Source organism: Drosophila willistoni (assembly GCF_018902025.1).
Source record: "Drosophila willistoni isolate 14030-0811.24 chromosome 2R unlocalized genomic scaffold, UCI_dwil_1.1 Seg200, whole genome shotgun sequence".
Taxonomy (NCBI): Eukaryota; Metazoa; Arthropoda; class Insecta; order Diptera; family Drosophilidae; genus Drosophila; species Drosophila willistoni.
Window position 1 is genome coordinate 3,777,129 of NW_025814051.1, and position 24,726 is coordinate 3,801,854.

The 24,726-nt window shown below is 34.0% G+C and overlaps 2 protein-coding genes across 3 annotated transcripts; one reads left to right on the forward strand and one right to left on the reverse strand.

The window, feature by feature from the left end:
- Positions 1 to 1,744: 1,744 nt before the first annotated feature.
- LOC6641723 (leucine-rich repeat and calponin homology domain-containing protein) lies at positions 1,745 to 24,160 on the reverse strand. Of its 2 annotated transcripts, XM_023175419.2 has the most exons (10): positions 23,408 to 24,160; positions 9,256 to 9,773; positions 8,588 to 9,192; positions 7,884 to 8,529; positions 7,686 to 7,823; positions 6,324 to 6,401; positions 5,563 to 5,994; positions 5,452 to 5,496; positions 4,810 to 5,403; positions 1,745 to 2,005 (listed from the first exon to the last, which is right to left on the reverse strand). In XM_023175419.2, exons 1-10 carry the CDS (start codon positions 23,646 to 23,648, stop codon positions 1,781 to 1,783), a joined length of 3,522 nt encoding a protein of 1,173 aa, XP_023031187.1. In that variant the 5' UTR covers positions 23,649 to 24,160; the 3' UTR covers positions 1,745 to 1,780. The 2 variants fall into 2 exon arrangements, with proteins under 2 accessions (XP_023031187.1, XP_002064477.2); XM_002064441.4 differs by lacking the exons at positions 4,810 to 5,403; positions 5,452 to 5,496; positions 5,563 to 5,994 and having other exon boundaries at positions 23,408 to 24,140.
- Positions 11,591 to 12,847, forward strand: LOC6641724 (26S proteasome regulatory subunit 10B-like). The gene has a single exon (XM_047011074.1). It carries the CDS (start codon positions 11,608 to 11,610, stop codon positions 12,799 to 12,801), a length of 1,194 nt encoding a protein of 397 aa, XP_046867030.1. The 5' UTR covers positions 11,591 to 11,607; the 3' UTR covers positions 12,802 to 12,847.
- Positions 24,161 to 24,726: the final 566 nt, after the last annotated feature.

Here is a 24,726-nt window from a genome sequence, read left to right on the forward strand (position 1 = left end):
GGCCAATTTTTGTCATAAAGTCCTAGAACTAATCGAAATAAATCGAAGCAAATTGTCTATATATAAAAAATTAATCAATAATATAGATATTATTTAAGTCCTACAAGTTTTATCAAATTTTAAAGTCTACCGTTTGGTTTTGATGAAATTTTTAAACATGTGAACTAAAAGAAAATATAAAATATTCATATTGATAGCCAATGTGTGTGAAATTGAAAAAACTGTGTTTTCTTTGTTCATTTAATTTAATATTTTTGCATCGATTTTATGTTCAATGAGATAAAAATACTTAACCAAAGTGTTCGTCCTTTGGAGATCATGACTAATTTTGGTGAAGGATCGCATTGCATGTAATGAAAAAAAAACTAAAGTAGAATCCGTGCATAATTGATTGATTTTAAGTTTCTATTCTTTGCTTTGGGTTTAACTTAAAGATGGAAAGTGTATACTCCAGAGCAACTTTATGATTGCGTATATGCAATGTGCTTCTAAATAAGTTTATGCTGAAAGTAAACGTGTCCGAAATAGTTTCAATTTTGTTTAACTTTTAAACTATTTGTATTAGTCTTAAACGCCAAGTTTGACTGTAAAAAGGATCACAAACCAGTTACAAAAAGACACCCCACGAAATTCACATTGACATACAACTATTTTTAAGGGCTGAACGCTCCCATTTGCCAGGAAAGTAATGAGCAATCTCTCATTGTATCTGTTGACGGGTTTATAAATTTTTAAAAATTCACAAACTTAACTTTAGTTGTTATGTCAAACGAGCAAGTTTGAAAGAATTACTTTATACACTTTTGAGGCTGCCAGATTTTAACCAAAATTAACAAAACTTCATAATTACGTATGATATTTTTTCCATTTTTATTCTCAATTTTTTTCACTATATTTTTGAAGATATCTTCACAATATCTAATGCAATTCGATATTCGGTATAAATGTATAAATCGTATGACTAAGCTACATAATAAATATGTCATAAGAATAATTTAAAAGGGAGATGTTCCGAGATGTTCATTTTAGCTTGTCAACACAATATTGAGGGCTAAGCATATCTCTCTAGTATAATAAATGGTTTATTTTTCGTTTCCTATAACTAATTTTTCTTTTTAATATTTATATGTAGATAAGTCGATTTGGATACTTAAAACAGTATTTTCGGTATTCAAAATTTGTTTGGCCAAAAAGGATTTTCTTTCCGTTTTTGTATGACACATTATGTATGTATATAAATATATATGTTTATGATAATAATGAATACGTAAAGTGTATATATATATATATATAACAAAAACAAATGTGATTATAACATTTGAAAATGATAAATTATGCAAATATATATGCCATGGCTGACTAAAATACTTATTAATTCATAAACGGTAACTATTTTTCAATTATAGTTCCCAAATTATATAATTATTATAATAAATACTTATTGACTTTTTGTTTTTCTTTATCTCTTGTTTTATAGACAACTAAAATTCGTTGGTTCTTTGTGTATGTGTACGTATGTATGTATGTCTGCATGTGTGAATGTGTGTTTTGTGATCTTTTTGTTTTTGGTTTATGTGTATTTACATAAATAAATAAGCTACATGCCGAAAAAAAATGTAACAAAACGATACTTAATTAAAAAGTAACTACAAATACAACAAAAATTGATGATGATGGCTTTTCAGTGTCGCTAGTTTTTTTCCCCTCTTTGTCCGCTTTCTATGATTCTGTATCAAAAATTTACTTCACGTGAAAAAAAGACTTCTATGTTACTCTCAGATTAGGTCAATGTTGGTGTCGGTGACAATGTTGCACGTGTTGTTCGAGTTGGTGACTTTGTCGGTGTGGCCGCTCCACTGTTGTTGCCACTCCCTCCTCCTCCTCCTCCACCTCCAGTGGCTGCTATTAAACCACTGCCGTGTAGACGAAATAGTTCACCCACTGTGATGGCCACCTGAACAGCTCCTTTGCCTTCCAGAACATCGGCAGCACAGCAAATTAGATTCTATAAGAATGAAAGGTTTCAATTATTTGCAACAAATTACATTACAATAATAGAATACAGCTTAAGTAAACAAAAAAAAATAATTAGTTACAAACCTGACAACAACAACAACTACAAACATATAATGAGAATTTTCTGTGTGTCTACAATGTTTGAAAGCCATTGCACGCGGTTTGTGTCTTTGCTAAACCTCACAGTGGCCCTCAAACTTGCTAGTAGTCAAAAACAATTTTTGTTTATTGTGTTTTTTTTTATTTTTCTTCTATATATGGTATATATATTTTTCGGATTTTTCTTTGATTTTCAAATAGCGCTTAATGTGGAATTGTTACTTGTGCTTACAATAAATGCAACAGTTTTGATTGGAAGTTTTTTAATCCCTTTAAGTGTTTATCTATTTTTTTTTTTTTGTAATTTCAAATGGTTTATACAATTTGGCTTTGTTCCATTTTGAAAAGTTGGCAATATATATTTTTGTCTGTATATATAGATTCTTGATGTTATGTGTATATATATATATATATATGTATTTGTTAAATATGGTTTATAAAAAGTTATTTTTGAAATTTCTAAGCATTTTCAATTTTGTATTTCATAATTTTGTTAGACAAAATATATACCCTTCATATTCTTCTTTTCAATCTTGTTGATAAATATATATATATTTATGATTTCTGAATGTTACAGATTGTGCTTCTTGTAGAAATTTGATTAGATTTTTTTTTTGTTTAAGTACAATACGCATAAATGAATTAGGAATGTAAGTTAGCACAAATTATATATAGAGATTATATAGTTATATATATTAGTTATTTTTAGTTAACATATTCATAACTAATCGAGGGTTTTTATGAATTTTCAATAGATTTTCTTTTTTGATGAATTTTGTTAGATATTAATTTTACTCTTTTACAATTTTCATTTAAGAGCTATAAACTGAAGTGAGAACTACTGCGAAATACAATTTAAGAACGCAGATTGAAATTTGAAAGAAAAAAAAACTGCTTCTAATACATATATAATGCGTAATGTAAACAGTCAAAGGCACTATTTTTTAACTGATTTCTTTTAGTTTTCTTTTGGTTTCGATTTTGTTCTTCCTATTTTATGTTTTAGAATGTGCTTTGAAATTGTATAAAATGTTGTTGGTGTTGTTCCAAAATTAAAGTGACTTAATATGTTGTGAATAGAATTTTGTAAATATTTTTATATTTCTTGTGATTGATATTTTTCAAGTGTTGCTTCAACTTTATAAATAAAAAAGTTTTTCTGTGTTTGATCTTAAGTTTTGATTCTAGTTTTTTTTTTTTTTGTTTTTTGCTTTAAATTGGAATTTTGTTTTTATGTTTTTGGAACAACTCCACAATGATTGGTTTCTTTTAATTGGTTTTGGTACATTGGTATATATAACTATTTCACGATCTATTCTTTCATAAAACTATTATTTTGTTTTTTGTGTCCCTGCTTTGATTCATACAATAAACCATTTTTATTTTCACTTTTCCTGTCTCTATAACAATTCTCATTACTTTTATATCTTACGGATCTACAGCACTGGATAACTCTAACTAACTATCTATATATATAGCTACAAAAGTTGTGTGTCTGTTGTCTTTTTAGGAATATTAAACATAAATAAATTAGTTGGTTTGTTTAGTTCGTTGTAACTTATGTTAAGAATTTGTGAAATGAAATCAAGCGTATTTTGTGTCCGTTTCTTTTCTTTCCTTCTTATGTTTCAAATTCAATGTCAGTACAGCACGCAAAACGTTATAATAAATATAAATTATGCATTACAAGGGATTATATAAGTTTGAATTTGATTTTTTTTTCGTATTTCGTTTTTGGTTTTTTAGAGTTCAACATTATGTGATGAACTAGGAATATGTGTGTGTGGTTAAGTCGTGTATACATGTATAAAATCTCACTTGCTCAAAATGTATCTCATTTTTAGGAGAAAGTTTTGGGGATTCACAATGTAATTTAAAGGGAAAAAAGCTGCCAAAATGTTGCTTGGACTTTATAATCTCTTAGTTTTGATTTTAGACTAATCTAACAGAGTTGAATTCACTTTCGAATGCTTATAATTTACCTCGTTTTGAGATATCTAGGCATTTCTATATAATATATTGGCTTTATATTGGGTCATAGCTGCACAATTTGATTTTTTTTAAGCTACATTGGAATTATTGCGTACAAAAGGTTTTTAAATATTTTTGAAACACTTTTCTACAACCTTTTACTTATATATTACAAATGTAAAGAAAATACAAGAACGTTATTAACATTGTCATCTGCCTTGTAGAACTTAAAGTTTTTATTTTTGAGAATTCATTTCTCACTGCTTAAGAATCTAAATTTTTAAATGGAATATTCATATATCTATTCTGATCATTTTCATTTGTGAATCCCCCTTTTCTCTCCTACCATTTTTTCGATCAAATTCTAGATTAAATTTTGTTTAAATACAAAAAATTGATGTACATTTTCAAAAGTCTTTGGGTCGTCATAAATAAATGCCTCGAAATGAAATTGTCCTCTCAGGTTTTGTGTCACTTAAATATATATAAATCTGTATATGTCTATATGTATATAGGCTATAAGTACTATGCGCTTAGTTATCTAAGAAAAAAGCAGCCTCAAGAACTCACTACCAAGTTAAAAAATGTGTGTTTTGTTTTCGTTTCTCACTTAAGCTTCTAATAAATGGGGGGAAGGGCAATATTAAAGGCAAGCCAGTTTAAATACTTAAATACAATTGAAATCTAATTCAATCATTGCTAGCCGGGCAATGGAAAGAATACCAGCCAAAGGAAGGTAAACATAAAAACGCACGACAATATTATGGTAAGTGTATGAGAGTCATGTTTTAAGAACGAATTGCCAGAATCTTGAGTTTTTAATAACTGTTCCAATTTATGTTTTTGCTCCAGTTTAAGTGTGACCTTCTGCTGATGTTGATGGTTGTGCTGCTGCTGCTGTTGCTGCTGCTGATGATGTTGTTCGCCCACACGATAGATGCTAAAAACCTCCAGTTTGGGTTTCGTTAAACCATTTTGCTCAAAGAATTCAATACGCTTGAAAAGGGTTGGTGTTGCAGTTGGATTGGTTGTTGTTGTTCCCAATGTTGTCAGCTTCTTTTCCTTTTCCTGATCTTTCTCGTCGATAAGCTGATAATGACCAGCCGGTCCAGCCGAGGCCACATCGTGCTCATTCTCCACAATCGTTTGCAATCCACTACCACTACCAACGACGCTACTGTTACGATTGTTATTATTGTTGCTGGCTTGAAAACTATGCTGGCCATGAGCACTTAAAAGATTATTCTTAATTCTCTCATATGTCTTTTGCTTGGCCTGCCTAAGCAAGTGACTCATGGTGCCAGCGAATTGGCTTTGCTGATGATGCCTGCTGCCTGGTGGCAATTCATATAATTTACATTTAACATGGCCACCATTATCATGACCATTATCATCATCATCATCATTATCCTTATTATCAATAAGATTATCATCATCATTGTCATCAGGTGATTGTATTATTTTTTGCATATGCGCTTGTGCTTTTTCACAATTCTCATATAAAACATTTTGTAATTGTTGCTGTTGTTGTTGCAACATCTGTTCTTGTTGTTGGATGCAGGAGGAGATTGATTGCTGCAGTTTCAATTGTAACTCTTGCTGCTGTTGCAGATAGCGCATATGCTGATGATGTGGATTCGCATCCAGGGCAATTAGAGCGGCCACAGTGCGAAGCAGGGCCAAAGGATTTGGCACCTGTCCTCCACTTGTCTTTAACTGATCTGATTTATTATAATCGTTGACATAGATATCAGCATCATAGTCATCGTCAGCACGTGGTGGTGGTTGCTGATGCTGCTGGTGGTGCTGCTGTTGCTGTTTCTGTTGTTGTTGTAGCTGCTGCTCATCTTGCGGTTCGGAATGAGGTTCGCATTGTGGTACAACATCTGCACAGGAGCAAATCAACTCCTGCAACCAACACCAATAACAGATTTTATGCATCATTGTTTTGTAACTTTTTTTTTTGTTTTTTGTTTATATCTATGGGAGGTAGGTGTTTGTGTGTAGGTGTATGTCTGTCTATGTGTGTGTGTATTGTGTGTATCCATGTTTCTGTGGGTGTTGTGTTTGATGGGTGGGCAACAACTTACAACTTAACTCTACTCGGTTAAAGCAGTAAAAGCAAAGCCAAAGCAAAGACTACAGAAATTTCAAAACCTTAAACTCTATACCATTCTATATAACCTAGTATATGTCTTAATTCTTAGATTAATAAACACCAAAAGGTTTACACATACCTCATCTACACCAATGCGACGACAAGCCTCCAAAAAGTTATCCACATTGCGACGACAACGGGCCATGGTGAGTTTATTCTATTAAAACAAATATAATATTTATTAGTTGATGTTTATATAGAATTATAATGACAAAAGGACAGAAAAGTTGGCATATCGAGAGGAATAAACTGAAACTTTAATCTAATTTCTTAATATTATATAGATTCGATTTGATGTTACAACAATAAGAGAAATTATTCGTCTAAATTTCATAAGTAACTCAAAAAACATATATAAATACAGACATCTAATTGATTGTCTGGCAATCTTTTCGATCAATTCACTTGACTTGATGAATAAACGGAAGAAGTTTTTTATTAGACTTTTAAGCCACAGAAAGTTTTATTTTACTTATTTTACTTACTTCAATCAGTTTAAACTGTCTCAAGAAAAGTAAATACATGATGAATACATTATTGTCACATATCTGCGATAATTTCAAAAAGGACCCTGACAAGAGCTGTTTAGTTTAATTCATAACTTTAACTAACTTTACGTAACTTTATTTTAAGAGTTAAGAGTACTCTTTGGTGCAAATTTCACACATTTTAGAACTCTATCTAACTATATCTAACAATTAACCAATCGATAAATTATCTTAAAGCAACAATTTAAAGGCAATTTATTTATTATTATGTATAATATTTCTACAATTGTTAGGTATAATACATTATTAGGTATAATAGTAGAAAATCTCTTGGTATTTTGTAAATTGCCTATAAATTTTTGCTTTAACATAACACATCAAGTGGTTAAAATAATAAAGGTTTAGATTATATAATGCTTAAGTTATTTAAAATTTCTTTTTTCGTAAATCTGAAATGATGGACAAATTCTAACTACAGTGTTGTGATCAGCACCACCTTACTACTAAAAAGTAACTATTGAACTTAAAACACTTTATAAACACTGAAGACGTTGGTCTGTGTAATTAAAAGCTTCTCACATAATATAGACTTCAAACTGAACTAAGAATACTATACTAGAATATCATAGACATTTTGAGACCATTCTGAAGTAAGTTTATGGAGAAATTTAGTTAAATAATTAGCTAAACAGATGTTGAAAGTCTATATTTCATGCATTTTTCATTAATGACCCAATCGAAACAAAGAAAGAAAGATTTTTATCAAAATATTTCAAAACCCTTATAATTCAGTATTTTCTCATATCTTGGCAAAATATTCGTAGATAGATTGTCGCAAGAACTTATTCATAATATCTACAAACCCTTTTAGTCGAACATTTTCTCCTCTTTTGGGAAACTACACTTTTTGTTTGTCAAGTAAAGCCAACTATTTGATTCTTATTTTTACTTACCACTCCCGGCGATGGAACATGAATGCTGGCCACCGAACGTGGACGCACATAATTAGCCAAATGACAAAGTATAACGCCATCGGTCAGAGATGAAGCAATATCCTCTGGCAATGTCATCTTTAAACGCGTTTCAATAATCTAAAGTAAATAACGAAAATTAATATCAATCAAGTTAAATTGAATTACAATTTTTCTTACACTCCGTAATTGGGACATTAATTCGGTTTCCTCACGCTGACGATCGAATTCCCTACGCATTGTGAAGCTCAGCTTCTCGGCGGGTATGTCATGATTCCATGTGACTGTGCGATGAGTTTTCACAGTGGTCAGTTTGACAGTTGTGGTGCTGCTACTGCTGATGGGTGACTTGATGACACTGCTGGGCGAAGTACCATTGGACGCAAATTTACCATTGTTATTGCTATTGTTAAGGACGCCATTTTTCATGGGGCTATGCGGTTTCACATAGCCCAGACAATCGGCGTTGTTGGCATGAGGTGGAGACGACGATGATGATGATGATGAGGATGAGGAGGAAGATGTGGAGGAGGATGAAGAGCTGATAAGTTGCTCTGACTTATTGGCCATTAGTTCGGTGTTACGAGATGGTATCACCTTCTGTATGGGTTTCTTTGGTATGACTACTTCATCAATTCGATTGCCATTGCCATTGTGACCACTTGGTTGCTTCATTATGGACTTGGGCAGTGTGTGTGAACCATTGGTCAGGCGTGATGGTGATGGAATATCTTCATCATTGGGACTATGATTGGCATTGGGATGCTTTTGCTTGTAAATGCTAATTTCCTGATTTCGCTGCTGCTTCAGTGCCTCTTTATACTCTCTGGAAAAAAAGCAATAAGAATTACCTACTTGGAATAAAGATTTTTTGGTTTGTTTACTTGTAGGTCTGTATGTTGTTTAGACTCTTGTTCAGTTTGCCATTACTGCCGTGGACACTCCTTTCCTGATGATCCAACATTAGATCATCATGCTCATGATCGGGTGATGAACCATTGCTAGAGCTATAATCAAGTGTTCTTTGCTTACAGGGCGATGATGTGGGCGACACACCAATGCCTCCACCATTGACACCAGCACTCAATGTAATACTCTCGTCCACAATGGTGCTCGTACTGGAGGTCAATGAAGCATCCATGAGATCGGCACTCAATGCTGGATGAAGTGCACTGGGAGCCACAGCACGTGGCAAAGTGGAACTATGCAATGGCGAATCGGTTTTCGATTTGCCGCCTGGAGCATCGTGCGACCAGCGCTTGTCCAGGCCATCACTGGTGCTATAACCCGAGTCGATCTGATGCCGTGCCGCATGACGCTGCTGATTGCTGCTGCTGGCCTCCAGCACATTGCCGCTCGAGTTGTGCCTTGGTGCTCGCCTCAATGTTGTATAACCATCATAGTTTCCACCCGAACGTGAACCCTTCTCGTCCTTGGTGGCTTGCGTCTCCAAAAACTTGAAGACATGCACCAGTCCCCTTTTGCAGAGCTAATAATGAAAAAACAAGAGATTAATTTGTTTCCACTTTTTAGGCAGATATTTTTAGCTTACGCTTGCCGGCGGCGAGGTCAATGGATTATTTTCCAATTGCAGTTCCACCATTGTGCCCATGTGACGTATCTCGAGGGGAAGACTAGCAATGCGATTGTTACTCACATCCAGGCTAACCAAACTCAGGCAGGTCAACTCTCTGGGCAAGTACATCAGTTGATTGCTTCTCAGCGATAGCGAACGCAACGATCTCAGCTCACCCAGGCGAGCGGGCAAGGCCGCCAGTTGATTATACGAGGCATCCAGCTCGGCCAGCGTCTGATCCAATCTTCCCAATTCATCGGGCAATGTGGCCAGACGATTATTCGACACCAGAAGCACTTGCAGTGGCAGAAAACAAATCTCTCGCGGTAATGAGGATAATTGATTGCTACGCAAATCTAAATAAGTCAATGACGACAACTGTTTCACCGACTCGGGAATACTACGTATGGCATTGTGATAGAGCAACAATGTCTCCAGGAAAGCAAATGTTGTGATTTCCTCGGGTAGTTCACAGAATCTATTTCGGGAGAGATCTGGAAACAAGAGGGAAGGAAAACGTGACATTAATGAGGAAACAGACAAAATAAAACTATGCCCAGATGGAGGGGAGAGGCCAAAATTGGGAGTCAAACAACAACAATGTCTTCCCTTATCAAGCTCCACAACAGACAAGACCAGACCAGACCAAATCAGGCAGGCAGGCAGGCAAACAGGCAGGCGGGCACATTCCCATTTGCCGCCACGCCACACTGGAGCGCATGACCTCAATTTGGCTTGCCACACATAGAAACAACAACAAAAAATTCAACAAAAACTCAAAAACTGGGCAAGTGCGTTGCGGGTAACGAGTTGTTGTGGGCAATCGTGGAGGAGTGAGCAATTAATTTAACTAAATGAATTTGCATGCGAAATGAACGCAAACAACAAGCTATGACTTAACAGCGGTTGGTTGGTCGGTGGTGCCCAATTGCCCAAGGGAGGTGCTGGAGGTAGTAATCCAGCCCCATGAGCCAACAGAAGGGCAAAATACTGTGTATACATAATTATGTACACGAAATTGTGCGTAAAACTTAAAATATCTGATGATGTGCTGCAGCAGCTAGTACAGATAATTAAATTTTCGGTAGAATCAATAATAAATTTATATATGTACATATATAGCTGGGGTGTAAACAATATACATATACATTATATTTATTATATTAGATTGCATAGCCTAATTAGATAGGGGAAATAGCTGCTACTGACTGCGTTTGCATAGATAGAAAAACAAGTGGAAATCAGTTTCAATTTTTGGGATATTCTAGGAAAATAAGTTTGTTTTATAAGCAACTGATCTATAATTTTAACTCTATGAACTCCTTAACATTTTGGAAAAATACTTAAGAAACTAAATGGATTTAAATTAAGATTCACATGTTTCCTGCTTAGTCTTTTAATTTTATTTTAAATTTATTAAGAGGTTTTATAGGTATAAAGTGATAGATAAACGTATCTTTTAACAAGTTATTCTAAAACTCAGGCCTATGCCGTGGAATTTTGTCACATTATTAAACTTACTTTAGTTAAAAAGTTTATCTAAAATTGTCATTTCTTTTTACCTATTAAAAGACAACTAAATCTATTATAGGAATCTCGAAAACCTCATTCTATTTCTGAAAATTTCAATATAAAAACAAAGAACCAAGAAATACTTTCATTGCCTCTTGAGCTGTTATTTATCTAAAGGTCATTATTATTCGAAGAAATGTATGCAAAAAAGAGACAAAATGGGTTGAAATCAGATTACAACTCATGATTAAGGATAGCACAAAATCAAAGAGTCTCAATTAAAGATATAAATTTCGAAATACATTCTTAAATTAAGACTCTGCTAGAATTAAAATTTGCTGCCAGCTAACTGCCTGTCACTCAAACAGGGCAAAAACGACCACAAACACAGGAAATACTAAATGCCAAAGCGTATTTAACATTGTTTCGTACCAAAAAGAATTCAGTCATGGGAAAAAGTTTTCAACGACCCTACATGTAAAGGTCTCCACAGTTTGGGAGAATATTTCCTTGACCTCTGAGAAATACTTTAACAAAACAAAGCAATCCAATCTGTTCTAGTCTTTGATCCCGAAAATGTTTATCAAATTGTGATTAAGAAAGCTCTCGCTGTTGTTTCCGATCAAAATTACTCGGTTTCAAACCGTCTTCCTTTTCGTGAGTGAAAAAAAAAGTGATTGCTTATTACTTTACTCATTAATACGTTAAGTTTAACCTTTCAAATATTCTTCTTGTATTCTTTAACTTTCAAGTGATTCTTTGTTTTAGAAGGTTTATTTTTATCAAGCAACCAGAAAAAAATTTATCCACTGCAAAATGACTGTTACCGCTACACCATTGCCCGAAAATATGAGGGTTAAGGCTTTTGGCGATTACAGAAAAAAACTTCTCGAGCACAAGGAAATAGAAGGCCGATTAAAAGAGAAGCGCGAGGAAGTTAAGGATCTGACAAAGCTATACGATAAATCCGAAAATGATTTGAAGGCCCTGCAGAGTGTGGGACAAATTGTGGGCGAAGTTCTTAAGAAATTGACCGAGGATAAATTTATTGTGAAGGCAACGAATGGACCTCGTTATGTTGTCGGATGTCGGAGACAGTTGGATAAGGCAAAGCTGAAGTCCGGCACTCGAGTGGCCCTGGACATGACCACATTAACGATTATGCGGTATTTGCCACGAGAAGTTGATCCCCTTGTGTACAACATGTCGCACGAGGATCCAGGAGATGTTAAGTATTCGGCTATTGGTGGTCTCACCGAACAGATTCGCGAGTTGCGTGAAGTCATCGAATTGCCGCTGCTTAATCCGGAACTATTCCTGAGGGTTGGCATTACACCGCCCAAGGGTTGCCTGCTTTATGGTCCACCTGGTACCGGAAAAACGCTGCTGGCTCGTGCAGTAGCATCTCAATTGGATGCGAATTTCCTTAAGGTCGTCTCCTCGGCCATTGTGGACAAGTATATTGGCGAGAGTGCGCGATTGATCCGAGAGATGTTTAATTATGCACGCGATCATCAACCGTGCATTATTTTCATGGATGAAATCGATGCCATTGGCGGTCGACGTTTCAGCGAAGGCACATCTGCAGATCGTGAGATACAGCGTACCCTTATGGAGCTGCTCAATCAAATGGATGGCTTCGATTCGCTTGGACAGGTTAAAATGATTATGGCCACCAACCGACCAGACACATTAGATCCCGCTTTGTTGCGACCAGGACGTTTGGATCGTAAAATTGAGATTCCCTTGCCCAATGAAGAGGCTAGATTGGAAATTCTTAAGATTCATGCACTAATAATAGCCAAACATGGTGAGATTGACTATGAAGCTATTGTAAAGTTATCCGACAATTTTAATGGAGCCGATTTGCGTAATGTCTGCACTGAGGCTGGCCTCTTTGCTATAAGAGCGGAACGTGAGTATGTCATCCAGGAGGATTTCATGAAAGCTGTACGCAAGGTGTCTGACAATAAGAAATTGGAAAGCAAATTGGATTATAAGCCAGTCTAAGAGAATAAGAAATAAACACACTAACTAGATTATCTCCATCTACATATTAAGCACAAACGTTTTTTACTGTAAATTCCGTTTTTGTTTTTTTCTAAACCTTTATCCGCACTATGTAATACACCATTGAATAAAGAAAACAATATATTGCAAAAATTTACTAAAAATTAAGACCAAATCTGTTGTAGCACTTCTAATTAATGAAAATTGCCTCCCTCTGAAATTTTCAGTTCCAAGTAATAAATAAAAACCCCAAAATTGAGTGGAAAAAACATTATAAAATGAATTGACCTGTACTCGTTTCCGAATCATTTCCATAGAAATACTTTTACATTTTTAGGCAACTGAACAATTAGGATCTTGGCTTGAGTCCCAGGCTTAGCAAATAGATGTCGTTTTAGTCTTATCCGAATGACATATTTGCTAGTAAAAAATAGGTAGGTTAATAGTTTACAATTTATCAGTATATATGTAGTAACTAATAATAAGAAACATTTACATTAGGCTACACGAAAATTAAATAGTAAAAAGAATAAAATTTTGGCTATCGATAAACTTTTAAAAATGGAAGCTAGAAACTATCATTTCATTGAAATATGGCCTCTAATTGGTTCTTCTACTAAGATTTTTTCAACTCCAAATTCATACAAATACTTAACTATTTCGGAACTCATTTAATGAGGGCATCAAAAACCCATTTAAATCTTGAAATTGGTATCATAAATATATACACTTTAGCTATGACTGAACGACTTGAACAAAAAAAAAACTGATAAGTGTAGGTTTTGTGACATTTTCAATAGTTTTATTAACCTCAATAAACCAAAATCCACATATGAGATAAAGAAATGAACACCGGTGAAAAGCTTTTTGTAAAAAGAAGAAACCGAAATAGGTTTATTGACTTGTTTTAGTCATTAACTTAATGCACTTAACTAACTATATATGTGTGTATGTATGTAAGGCCATTAAGATCTTGGTGTCACATTATGAGATTTCACTTTTCAAGTGAGGGTAAGTAGAACTAGCAACTGGTGACTAACTACTTGTCCAACAGTGCGTATGAAATGAGATTTTCGTGTAATAACCAGCAACAATTTACGAGCTTTAAACCATATTTTTATTTTTTCATTTTTTACGCAATTCCAGACATGCAAAATTAAAAAACGAAAATGAAAAAAAAAGTATTAATATGTATACATATACAAAAAGCATCCATCAGAGGCAACCACTTGACGAAACTATTGCGAGGTACTTGGCCATAAAAACTGGCTGACGACAGCTTGTTGGCATTATTCGCTGTGATTTACGCACAATAACAGCGAGGTGCGGCATGTCGAGGGAGGATAGCGGAGAGAGGAGTTTTTAGATGGATCTGAACAAAAGCGACTGGCGACCGGCTGCTCTAGGCTTCTCTCTCTCTCTCTCTCTTTCTCTATGCAGTCGAGTCGACGTCTATGGCTTCCTCCTTATGCATTTAACCCTCCTCCTAGCATAGACTCAAACATACAAATGGGAACGATGGAGGAGCTTAAGATGGCAATGGCTTCCCTCTAAATGGGTTGAATGAGAGTTGAATAAACTTTTGCCATGGCCACATATAGACAGGATGTTTGGTTGACAGGATGATGACATCCAGAGATCCTTCTTTGATTATTCAATGCGGAAATTGGATTTCCCTTCGTTATTTTGTCACAGAAAAAATTTGCAAAGGAATTGGCACAATCAGCTGGGACTGACTTTGTACTTTGAACCTGCCACATGCTGCATGTTGCTCTGGTCTGCCTACAGCTTGCCGCATCTGCATTCTAGGTGAGCTGGCGTCCATCCAATTATACCGGTTCTTTTCTGTCTCTCTCTTTTTTGGCTAAATGGCATTTTGCCAAAGAGATTCTAAAAACAAAACAACGTGTCTATATGTACACTTGTTGTTTTTCATGTATCATGCGAAATAAATCAAATTTTTTTTAAGTTTATGTCGCGCCATCGAAATTGGTTCAGTCTTTTGGGAATTTCTTTTTTTTCTTGGTTTTTACTCACACACAGACACACCTGAGCCCTGAGTGCGTCAAAAAAAAGTGACTCTCATAAATATTGTCAAAACAAAATGTCCTGCCATGGCGCACACACTGACAACCGACAATTATCCAAATGCATCTAGGGTGCGGCAGCTCAGTCAGAGATTTTCCTACTTTTTTTCTTTCTTTTTTAGTGTTTTTTTTTTTTTTTTTGAGGGAGTGCCCAAAATTTCAACAGAATGAACCAGTTTTCAATGACAGGTAGTCGACCAATGCAATATCCACTGGGACAGAAAAAATTAGACTAAAATTATATGTCCATAATCAAAAGTTTCTCATTTTCTAGTTGAGTAAAGCATTTCAATTCTTCAGATTCCAATATATTAAATAAGCCTACAAGGTTTGAGTTAAAAGTTGGCCTGAACTTCCAACTTACCAAAATAAACAAAAAAGTTCCAAAATTTAAAATATTACAAAAAAAAAAAAATGGTTGAGGTTTTTTACGAATTATTTCAAATAATTCAACAATACGATTCTATCACTTTTAAATGCACAAAAACGAGTATATAATTTTTGAAGAATTTCATAAAATATTTTATGAAATTTATAATTAATGTTTTGCTTTTAAATTGTTAACATTCATTAAAAAATAAAATCAAAAAGCGATTATTACATGAAGAAAAAGTTCTAAAGTATCCACGCGAAACATTAAAATGTTTTTTTCTAAACGTATTGATTTATTTTTATGGAAATAAGAATTTCATAATCTCGACAAACTAAAGTTTAATTTCTCAAGCTCAACCTATTTTCATCTAGACTTCCTTATTTTAATGTTTCATACTTCACAAATTTGTATATAATTTAAGTAAAGTAAATAAGTGAGTATTTGGCCTAAGTAGTTAGTAATAGTTAGATAGTAGTCAGATATAAAATAAAAATTTTTAATCTTCACTCAAAAGTAAATCTAATCTAAAAACACCTGAAACGACTTCCTTCTCAATCTTTAATAAAAATTGTTAAATTGAATCATAATCGCTTCGTCATTCTTGACTATTTATAAAAATAAACCAATAAACTAGATTGTACTTATTTTTGGAATTCTTTTAAATTTAATGCTAACAAAATAAAATTAAATGCAATATTAACCATCATTAAATCGGAAATTCTCCCCTTTGGAGATATTTTCAAGTGTTCTTTCCCCTTTCTTTCACTTGAGCACTCTATGCAATACCATCTTGGATTATATTTCATTTTTTATCGTGATATATAGAAATAAATAGCAACATTCTTAAGCTAATGTTGGTTTCTTGCATATGATGAGTAAACAAAAAAAAAACATTTCTCAACCGGTTTGCATTCCCGTTTAGTTGAAAGGAAAACCTGCAGAAGAAGCAGCCCAAGAACAACTTTCAATGGGTAAAGTTTTCAATCAAGATATTACTCATGCAAATATTTTTTTCTTCCTCTTCAGACGACGCGTCGTGACCCTTCTCTGGGTTCGCCATTTTTTTCAATTTTATCCACACATTTTTGAAGGGTATGCAGTTTTTTTTCCATTTATTGTGGGTCTCCCCGGAAGCAACGAAAAATTAAATTGATGGCGCTACAAACGACATTTTGGCAAATGGAGCTGAGGCTAGCCATGTGGGCGTCAAAGAGTCTAACCACGTGCTTTAACCGTCGTACATTTATGGTACAACAGCATTTTATATACAAATATGTATATAACTATATACATATATACATATTCCTATATGAGCACATTATGGGTGAGTGGCATGGAGGATGGGGTCGACCACTCCATGTCCGTTATTATGTTTGTTTAGTGCTTCTCTCTCTGTGGCCATTAAGGGCCAAACACAGTCAGCTCTATTGATGGATTTATTGAAAACAAATTTCAGTTTATTACACAAACGGAAGGCCTCAAAGTGGAACGCTAAAATTGATATATGAATCATCATCAATGAAAAGAAATAAAACAAAACATATTGAATATTTTATCAGAGTTCCCAAAAAGCTGGCTGAAATTGGAGTAAATGGAAATATCTAAAAAGAACGCTGAACAATTGGTTATGCAATAATTTCTATGAAATATGACAACAAAAACAAAATCGATTCAAATGAAACGAAATTTTCACAATTCGATTGTTAATACTTAAATATTTAGGTCAAGTGGTTCATTAAAATTCTGCAAAGCAAATTGTAAAAAGTTGAAGTTGAAGCAAATTTTTCAAAAGAAAATCTAACGAGTTTTATTATTAAATTATATTAATTAATTATTATTAAATCTCATTAGATTTAGATTTCCAATTGCTTTCAAACTGGAGGTAATAAATGACAATATCTTTAGACACATAAAAAAAGCCTAATTCAAATAACAAAAACCGAAATAGTTTCAAAATGAATTAGTGTTACTTTACGTTTATAGGAATCACTAAAAATAATCATTAAAATTTGAACAATAGAATTTCAATTAGACTCTTTGCACTACCCAAAATCAGATGTATTATCTGTCTTGTCAATTTTCTTACGATATGAAAGCACTAAAGCTTAAAAATACACAACATTTTTTCAATTCTCATTGATTTTTTAACATTTTTAATTAATTTTTTATTGAAATAGAATTTATTGACAATTATTAAATAGTTTTATATAGCAATATCAGATTTCTCGGCTTAAAAAATTCATGGATTTTTTGCTAAACTCATTTAGTGAGATTTAAGTGTGGACATAAGACAATTCTAATATTTTTGCATTGTTTTAATTTGGTTAATCAATACCCAACAGTCTCTTAACTATAAAATAATATGTCAATTCCTTGATTTCATTTTTTATAGCCAGTTTAAGGCTATATATTTTTTATAGCAAATTTAAGGTCTGCAAATCAGAAATAAAAATCAGTAACCATTTAAAGAAGCATTCCCAAGGGTCTTTATTTTTGAGTGACGTAAGACTTTCGGCTAATTTCAATGCGTAGTTAACTTTCGTTTCAATTTTAGAGGATTTCTCTTTCGCATTATTTAGCTATGCGCCAATCGAGGGGTGCGAACAAATGTTTGTTTATTTATAAGTTTTATTATTTTGTATTATTCAAATAAAGTTTCTTGATATGCTGAGGCATTATCGCAAGAATTTAAATATATACATATATATACGAATAACTCAAATGGCAAGTATTCATTTCCATATATGTACATGAAACGACTTTCAGCCTATGCCAGCCATAGGGAGCGACAACGACGTCTTTGAACAATCAACTTGAAGCAAAACTAATCAAAACAAGAGGGTAGACATATTAACCCACCCCCCTCTTTCTCACATCAATTGATTACAAATTCGTATTGGAAATACTTTGTGATTCGTTCGGATGTTTATTTTATACACTGCAATTTCGCGTACTTCTTCTTTGCTTAATGTTCCTTAATCATAAAGCAAACAATGTGAGTTTACCAAGTGTAAACATTTGTTGTTGTTTGTTGTTGTTGTTGTTGCAGAGGGAGTGGCAAGTCGGCGGCGTACTTTTACCAGAGGTATCGATGATATTGTAGATCAAGAATGTTTTCCTTTTAACAATTTTAACAGCTGTTTGTTCTCTTAGCGTAGCTTTCACCCTAAATGCAAACAAATTCTTTCTTTCTATTTATTTGCCACTGCAACATCGTAATTCAATATCAAATTTTCACCAGCTGCCACCGTTTTTCTAGGTCTATATTTTGAGTAATATAACGCGTGCTATGCTGCTCTCTCTCTCTCTCTCTTTTTTTTCTTCAATTAAAAATAAATTGTTTATGCCGCCGCCCGTCGACTATTCTCAGCAATTAATTAATGCTTACATTTAGAAAAAAAAACGAATTTTCATGAATTTTTATGAATGACTCAAATTGAAAAAATTCTTTTAACATTATCTGTGTCAAGTTTGCATTGCCCTCGATTTGTGGAAAGATAGCTAGACATTTATCTCCTCCATTCCTCCCTCCCTCAGTCTAGCGACTTTTATTTATAGCTTTATAAAGATAAGCTGCAAAACAAGATTGCATAAGTTAACTGCATTTTATCAAACGATTCTTTTGTTTGCAACAATCAAGCAAACTAAAGAGGTGAGAATTAACGTCAATTGCAACACTATTCATCATGTAAATTAAGGCAAATTTACGGCTAATTTGCAACAAATGTGAGAAGAAGAAAGAATACCATTAAATTAGTTGATATTATTATGTTTTCTTGCATTAATCGACCATTAAGATAAGTCTCTATAGGAACTTAATTTGAGATCATGAATTGATTATTCCATCATGTGATTAATCAAAAGTACGCGATGATTATCACGATTATTCAAAGGAAAGTTAAAATAAACAATTAATCGAGCGCTTTTATTTAATTTTGTCCCGTTTTTAATATTTTACAATTAATCAGTATGCCAAATGTCATTTGAAAGCAACAGCAATTAGAAAAGACATTAAGTAACTCAAAAAATTAGCTATGAATTAAGAAATAGTAGTACGGTCGAGTCTCGATAACTTAAAACCCGCTAATCGCGATAAATCGAGGAAAATAATCTATCCCCTTGAAAAAAAAAATCCGTACATTTTGGTCCCCTCGTTAATTTGTAGTCTTTTTTACAGCTCATAGAATATTAAAATTCTTATAAATTTTAGATTTTGTTTTTGTACGTTGAAACTTTTTTGAGATCAAATGAAATGATATTCAAGACAGTGTTTGATATCATTTTACGACAATATTGTAGATCAGGATGATTTGTGGCAAAGTTTCGCAAACAATCGAGTTGAAAAAACTTCTATTCTTACTTGTAAGATATCGATTTTGGGGATGTATCTTATTATGGCACCTGAGTCGAACGATTAGTTTGTCTTTGCTTTCTGGTCCCACTTAATTCCTTGAAAGTAGACTAAGCAATAAGTCATGCCTGATTCGTATTTGGCAACTTTCGAACCATTTGATATAGTCATCTGGTTTTAACTGCTAGCATAGCTAAACTTTAGACTTTCCAAGTGTTTTACGATTTTTGAGCTCTTGATTTGTAAGAGTTGAAAATGACTTCCGCTTTTAGTTTCCCTTCACTCATTTAAGTTTCTGTTTATGGTTCAATGCGTTTTGAGCCATTTTTGGATTCTCCACGTTACGCGAGGCTGCCACACAACATTTCATTGAGTCATCAGCCATCAACTGAGGCACTTTTCTTTTGCGTAGGCGTGACGAATTACTAATTAAAGTGTTTGGTGTGAAAGAACATGTTTAAGAAAGAGAGAGTGTGAGACTCTGACTAAAAAGGTGTTGGTCTGCCTGATAAATATTTTATAAATATTTCACAATAAACAACCACCAACCACTTTCGAGAAAGGTTTCATGTTTCTACCACTTGGCTAAGAAATCAATTCCAAGTATACATAAATAAAAATGGAATATTCTTAAGCATAAAAGATTTTTGCAACCCCCAAATGGGGAATATTTTTTCTGCCTTTGCCTCTCTTTGTGTGTGTGTGGGAGGAAAAACGACCCCATGGACCTGTTTGTTGTCAACATGTTTCCGAATATCATTTGTTTCTGCGGCTGTCCCCCTTTCACTTTTGAAATGCCAATCCCGTCTAGGGGGAACGTTTAATTAACACGTGCGTCACGTGAAGGCCGGCCGGTTTGCCCCCTCCCATTGCCACACAGAAGAAGTCATGACAAAAGAGGCAAAAACAAAATTTTGCACATCAAGTCAGGAAATTGTTTAAAATAATTGCCTCAAGTTGCAACCGTTGCGGGAATACAGCTGCCACACAAAGCAGAAGAAGAAGAGGTAGCAATAGCAAGAAATGCATACATACACATTAATGAAGATAAGTACTTACAAACCTGGCCAAAAAAATAGGTGTGGGCACTTTGTCTTTGGTCTTCATTTATTTGCAAACCACCTCGTTAGTTTCGAAAACAAAAAGTTAATGTTCTCAAGTGGCCTAATCAATCGCCCCAACTTAAATTCGCAAAAACATTATGCAATAATCATGGATTTAAAAAAAAAAACTTTAGTTAGGCTTTTCATCTGAAAAACAAATCGAAATCCTTTTAAAAGCTATCCCGTCGTAATGACAATAAATTTCAGTTTAAATCTTTTTTAAAGGTTTTAGAGTGTAAATAATGGTTTTTTCTTCAAAATTTTAATTTGAACATTTACAATGAGGGCTGTTACCCATTTTCCTTTATATTTCCAGTCAACTTTTTAATCCAATACAAAAGCAAATTGGATTAAATAAATTTCTTGTTAAAACTTTGCAACTGAATTTAAAAAGAGAGTTTATTTATTTAGAAAATTATGAAAAAATTCTTTATTATTGCCAAACATAAAACTGACCTACAGAATGTCTGATCCAGATGTTTATATCATATTTCCATTATGTTTAGCTAAACAGTTCATACCTAGGTGCATTTTCTAGTAACCTATTTTGAGGTAGATCGTTCTTTTCCGACATAAATTGCAAATGCGTGTGGCTAATTGAAGGTTCTGGCTAACTGAAAGAACTAGTTTTGAGTGATAGACCCAGTCAGACAGACAGATAGACAGACCGGCAGGCAGCCAGTGTAATTCCAAAATTGTCATGCTGATCAGAAATATATATAAATATATAGGTAGATACCAATAACAGCTGGGCCACACACTTATCTTATCGTTGTTATGAGCGAGAGGAAAAAGGTAAGCCAAGTGACGGCGACGTTGGCTTTGGCAGCTGCGCAGAGAGGTCGACGACGCGTCGTCGGGGACCACCAGACGACTGTCTGCCATCTGAGGCTGCTGTTAAACAAGAAATGTTTCTGTTTGGGGAGCAGCTTGACAAAACTCCCAAACAATTTCCACCGCGGGAGAAGGGGAAAAGTGCTCTTATACATCTCTCTCATTCATGCCACTGTGTATCTTTCTGTGTGTGTGTGTATCTGTCATAGTTTTGTTAATGTTGTAAATATGCTTTTCTTTTATTGTTGTTGCTGTTGTATTGTCGTTGTTTTATTTTATTTGTTCTTCGTATAAAAACAGACAACGCTGGCAGAGAGGAAGTCATCAAATATGTTTTGACGGCACGTCTCAATCCCAGTCCTTGTCAAACTGCTTCGTTTTGTTCGTGCTTTGCATGCACAATGAAAAATACAAGAAAAAAATGCAACAGCGAGTTTCCAGAAAGACTACAACGTGAGCCAAGATGCCATAGATTAAAAAAATTTGTACGGACAATGTTTCAAAATGGCATTTTAAAAGTAAATGTACAGAGTTAAGTAGTTCGTCTTCTCATAGAGAAAAACTTAGTTTCTAAAAAAAAGTTTATCAAAATTGCTTATTCTTTATCAAATAATATTTATGGGTTTTTGTACATTATGTACTATTCTCATCTTTGTATCCTATTCCTTGAAAAATATGAAATAGAAATTTAATTTTTAATGTTTAACTTATCCAAAAATTAAAATAAATGTTGCAAGGTCTGCACTACTATATTTTTGAACACATCTGCATGTATTTTATCATTTTGGTTAAACGTGACAAAATGGTTTGCATTAGGATTACCAAGAACAATAAATTTCTTTGAAAAACGAAAGAATATATCGAACATCAGTTTGATTGTTCGAAACTCTTTTATTTTGATGTACGAAATCACTATATCTTTGATTATATATTCGACTATTTTAAAATAAGATCGATAAGTTATTAAAGTTTGCTTTTCGAACAGATTCTATTAAAAATTAGCTTAAAGCTGACAATATATGAACTATATGCCTGATGGACATGATATTTATAAAAACAATTAATCCAGTAAGGAAAATTTTAACTGATTTGTATGATAATGCCAAAAAACCTGTCACGAATTATGATGCTTAAATGGAATTAAGTTTAAATTGACATTTTATTGAAATTGCCAGTCATTTTGTTTAAATTTGGACAACATGTCAATTAATTTTGTTAAGAAAAATATATCTTCGTCTACAAATAATTTCCATGATTTTTTTTGTATTTTCAAAACTATTAATAATATTTCATAATTCATTTTTCTTTATCGAACGAACACAAAAGAAAAAGGAGGAGAAAAAAACAAAGACAAAGTGAAAATCGATGCGGTTGCGGCGGCGTCGCCGTGTATGAAAAACAGATGGTTTTCCCAAACCAAATTCCCAGATAGGGTAGGTAGGTAAGAAGAGATAGAGAGAACAGGAACAGAGAACAGGAACTGGAATAGTGCAGTGTGTAGGGGGTGGTTGGTTGGTTGCATTTTGGGCGTGTAACACGAAAACGAAAGTTGGTTGAACTTGAACAGACGGTGGGAAAATTCACTTCACTTGTATAGTAGTTGGCCGCTGCACTCACTAATATCCACCCAAAGAGAGTGATAGAGAGAGAATAGTGCAAAGTGCAAATGGCAATAATATTATGTCCTTAGGCGTAAGAGAGATGGCATAATGATTCTGCCACGACAGAAGAGAGAGCAAGGAAAAGAGCGAGTTTGTGGTATGAGAGCAGCTGATGATGATGATGAAAGGAGATGGAAATTATTGATTTTCATGAAAACCATAAAAAAATATATACATATTTCTTTTTTGGAACTCACCTGCAATCACCGTGTCGGTGAGGGAATATTTGGTGCCTGTTTTTGGAAAATCCTTCAGCTTGCGATTGGTCAGTATCAGTTCGCCACTGAAGTGAGCCTCCTCTAGTATACGCTCCAAGGATCGAGTCAGCTGTGAATGACCCAGCGATGCGGCACCCGATGTTGATGATGATGATGTGTGGGAGGAGCTGGCCACAGTCCCAATCCCACTGTGTAGGCGATTGTAGACGATGGCAGCCATTCTTTGGCGTGTAGGCGTGGTGGCGTATCAGGGAGAATCAGGAAAACTGCAGCGCCAGCAGCAGCAGCGCTAGCAGAACTACGTTCAAAGACCTAAATAGTCGTTGCGATTCTTACTTCATTTTGATTTATTTTTATTTTCTCTTTTTCGCTTTCCTATGGTTTAGCACTTCGACTTGGTCATTGATAAGATTTCTTAGAACTTTTCGTTTTCCTTCATTCGCGTTTGCGGCTTCCTTATCCCCTATTTGCTTCTCTTTCGCACTCACACAAGCACACTGGCAACACAAGCAACTAGAGCTGGGAAAACCATCGATGGCACCATCGATATTATCGATGGAACCGATGGAGTGCGATAAATCGATGGAAATTTTTCGATGTCGATATATCGAATTTCTTTTTGGGTCCAACATGGGTGTAAGTAAATTGCAATGTATTGTTTTTTCTGCCTTTCTTTACATACAGGTCTACGTACTTTAATTCTATCAAAGTACCTATTTAACCCTGGCAGTTCCTCTTGTAAAATGGACATGTTTTGTAAGGTTTTTTTTTTTTTTTTTTTTTTTTTTTTAAATAAGAACCTCTTATTAGCAGTAAGTTTGGAAATCGCCCATTGTTTTGTTGTGCTTAAAGAGTTTTTAGTTTTCGTTTTTTGGACTTAGGACGTCACTCTTTTGTTTTTATCTTGAAACTATACATTTTGTTTTTTTATTTAAGAATATTTCAGAAATTACAAGCTTAAGTCTTTTTAATATATTTTTGGTTGAATTAATTTATAAAGGGCTAACTTATAGTTAAATTATACGCTAGATAATTCGTATAGATGATTATAGACATATGAATATTTGAAACTGTGTAATATTGAAAAACGACACCAAAATATATATGTTGAATAACTCGTTTAAATATTCGATGGTACCATCGATAGTATCGATGGTTTTTTCCATCGATGGAAAAAATATCGAGTGGAGCAACCATCGATGGATTCCCAGCTCTACAAGCAACACTATAAACCACCGACGCGCGTTATACGTCCGTGCACATCGAAAAAATATTTTGAACTACAACAACAAACAGCC

Excerpts from the sequence above, each read along its gene's own strand:
- LOC6641724 (XM_047011074.1), top strand. The coding sequence starts at position 11,608 with ATGACTGTTACCGCTACACCATTGCCCGAAAATATGAGGGTTAAGGCT.
- LOC6641723 (XM_023175419.2), bottom strand. The coding sequence starts at position 23,648 with ATGGCTGCCATCGTCTACAATCGCCTACACAGTGGGATTGGGACTGTG. Across the intron at positions 8,530-8,587 it reads AACAACATACAGACCTACAA|AGAGTATAAAGAGGCACTGA; the intron begins GTAAACAAACCA and ends CTTTTTTTCCAG. Across the intron at positions 5,995-6,323 it reads GTCGCATTGGTGTAGATGAG|GAGTTGATTTGCTCCTGTGC; the intron begins GTATGTGTAAAC and ends TGTTGGTTGCAG.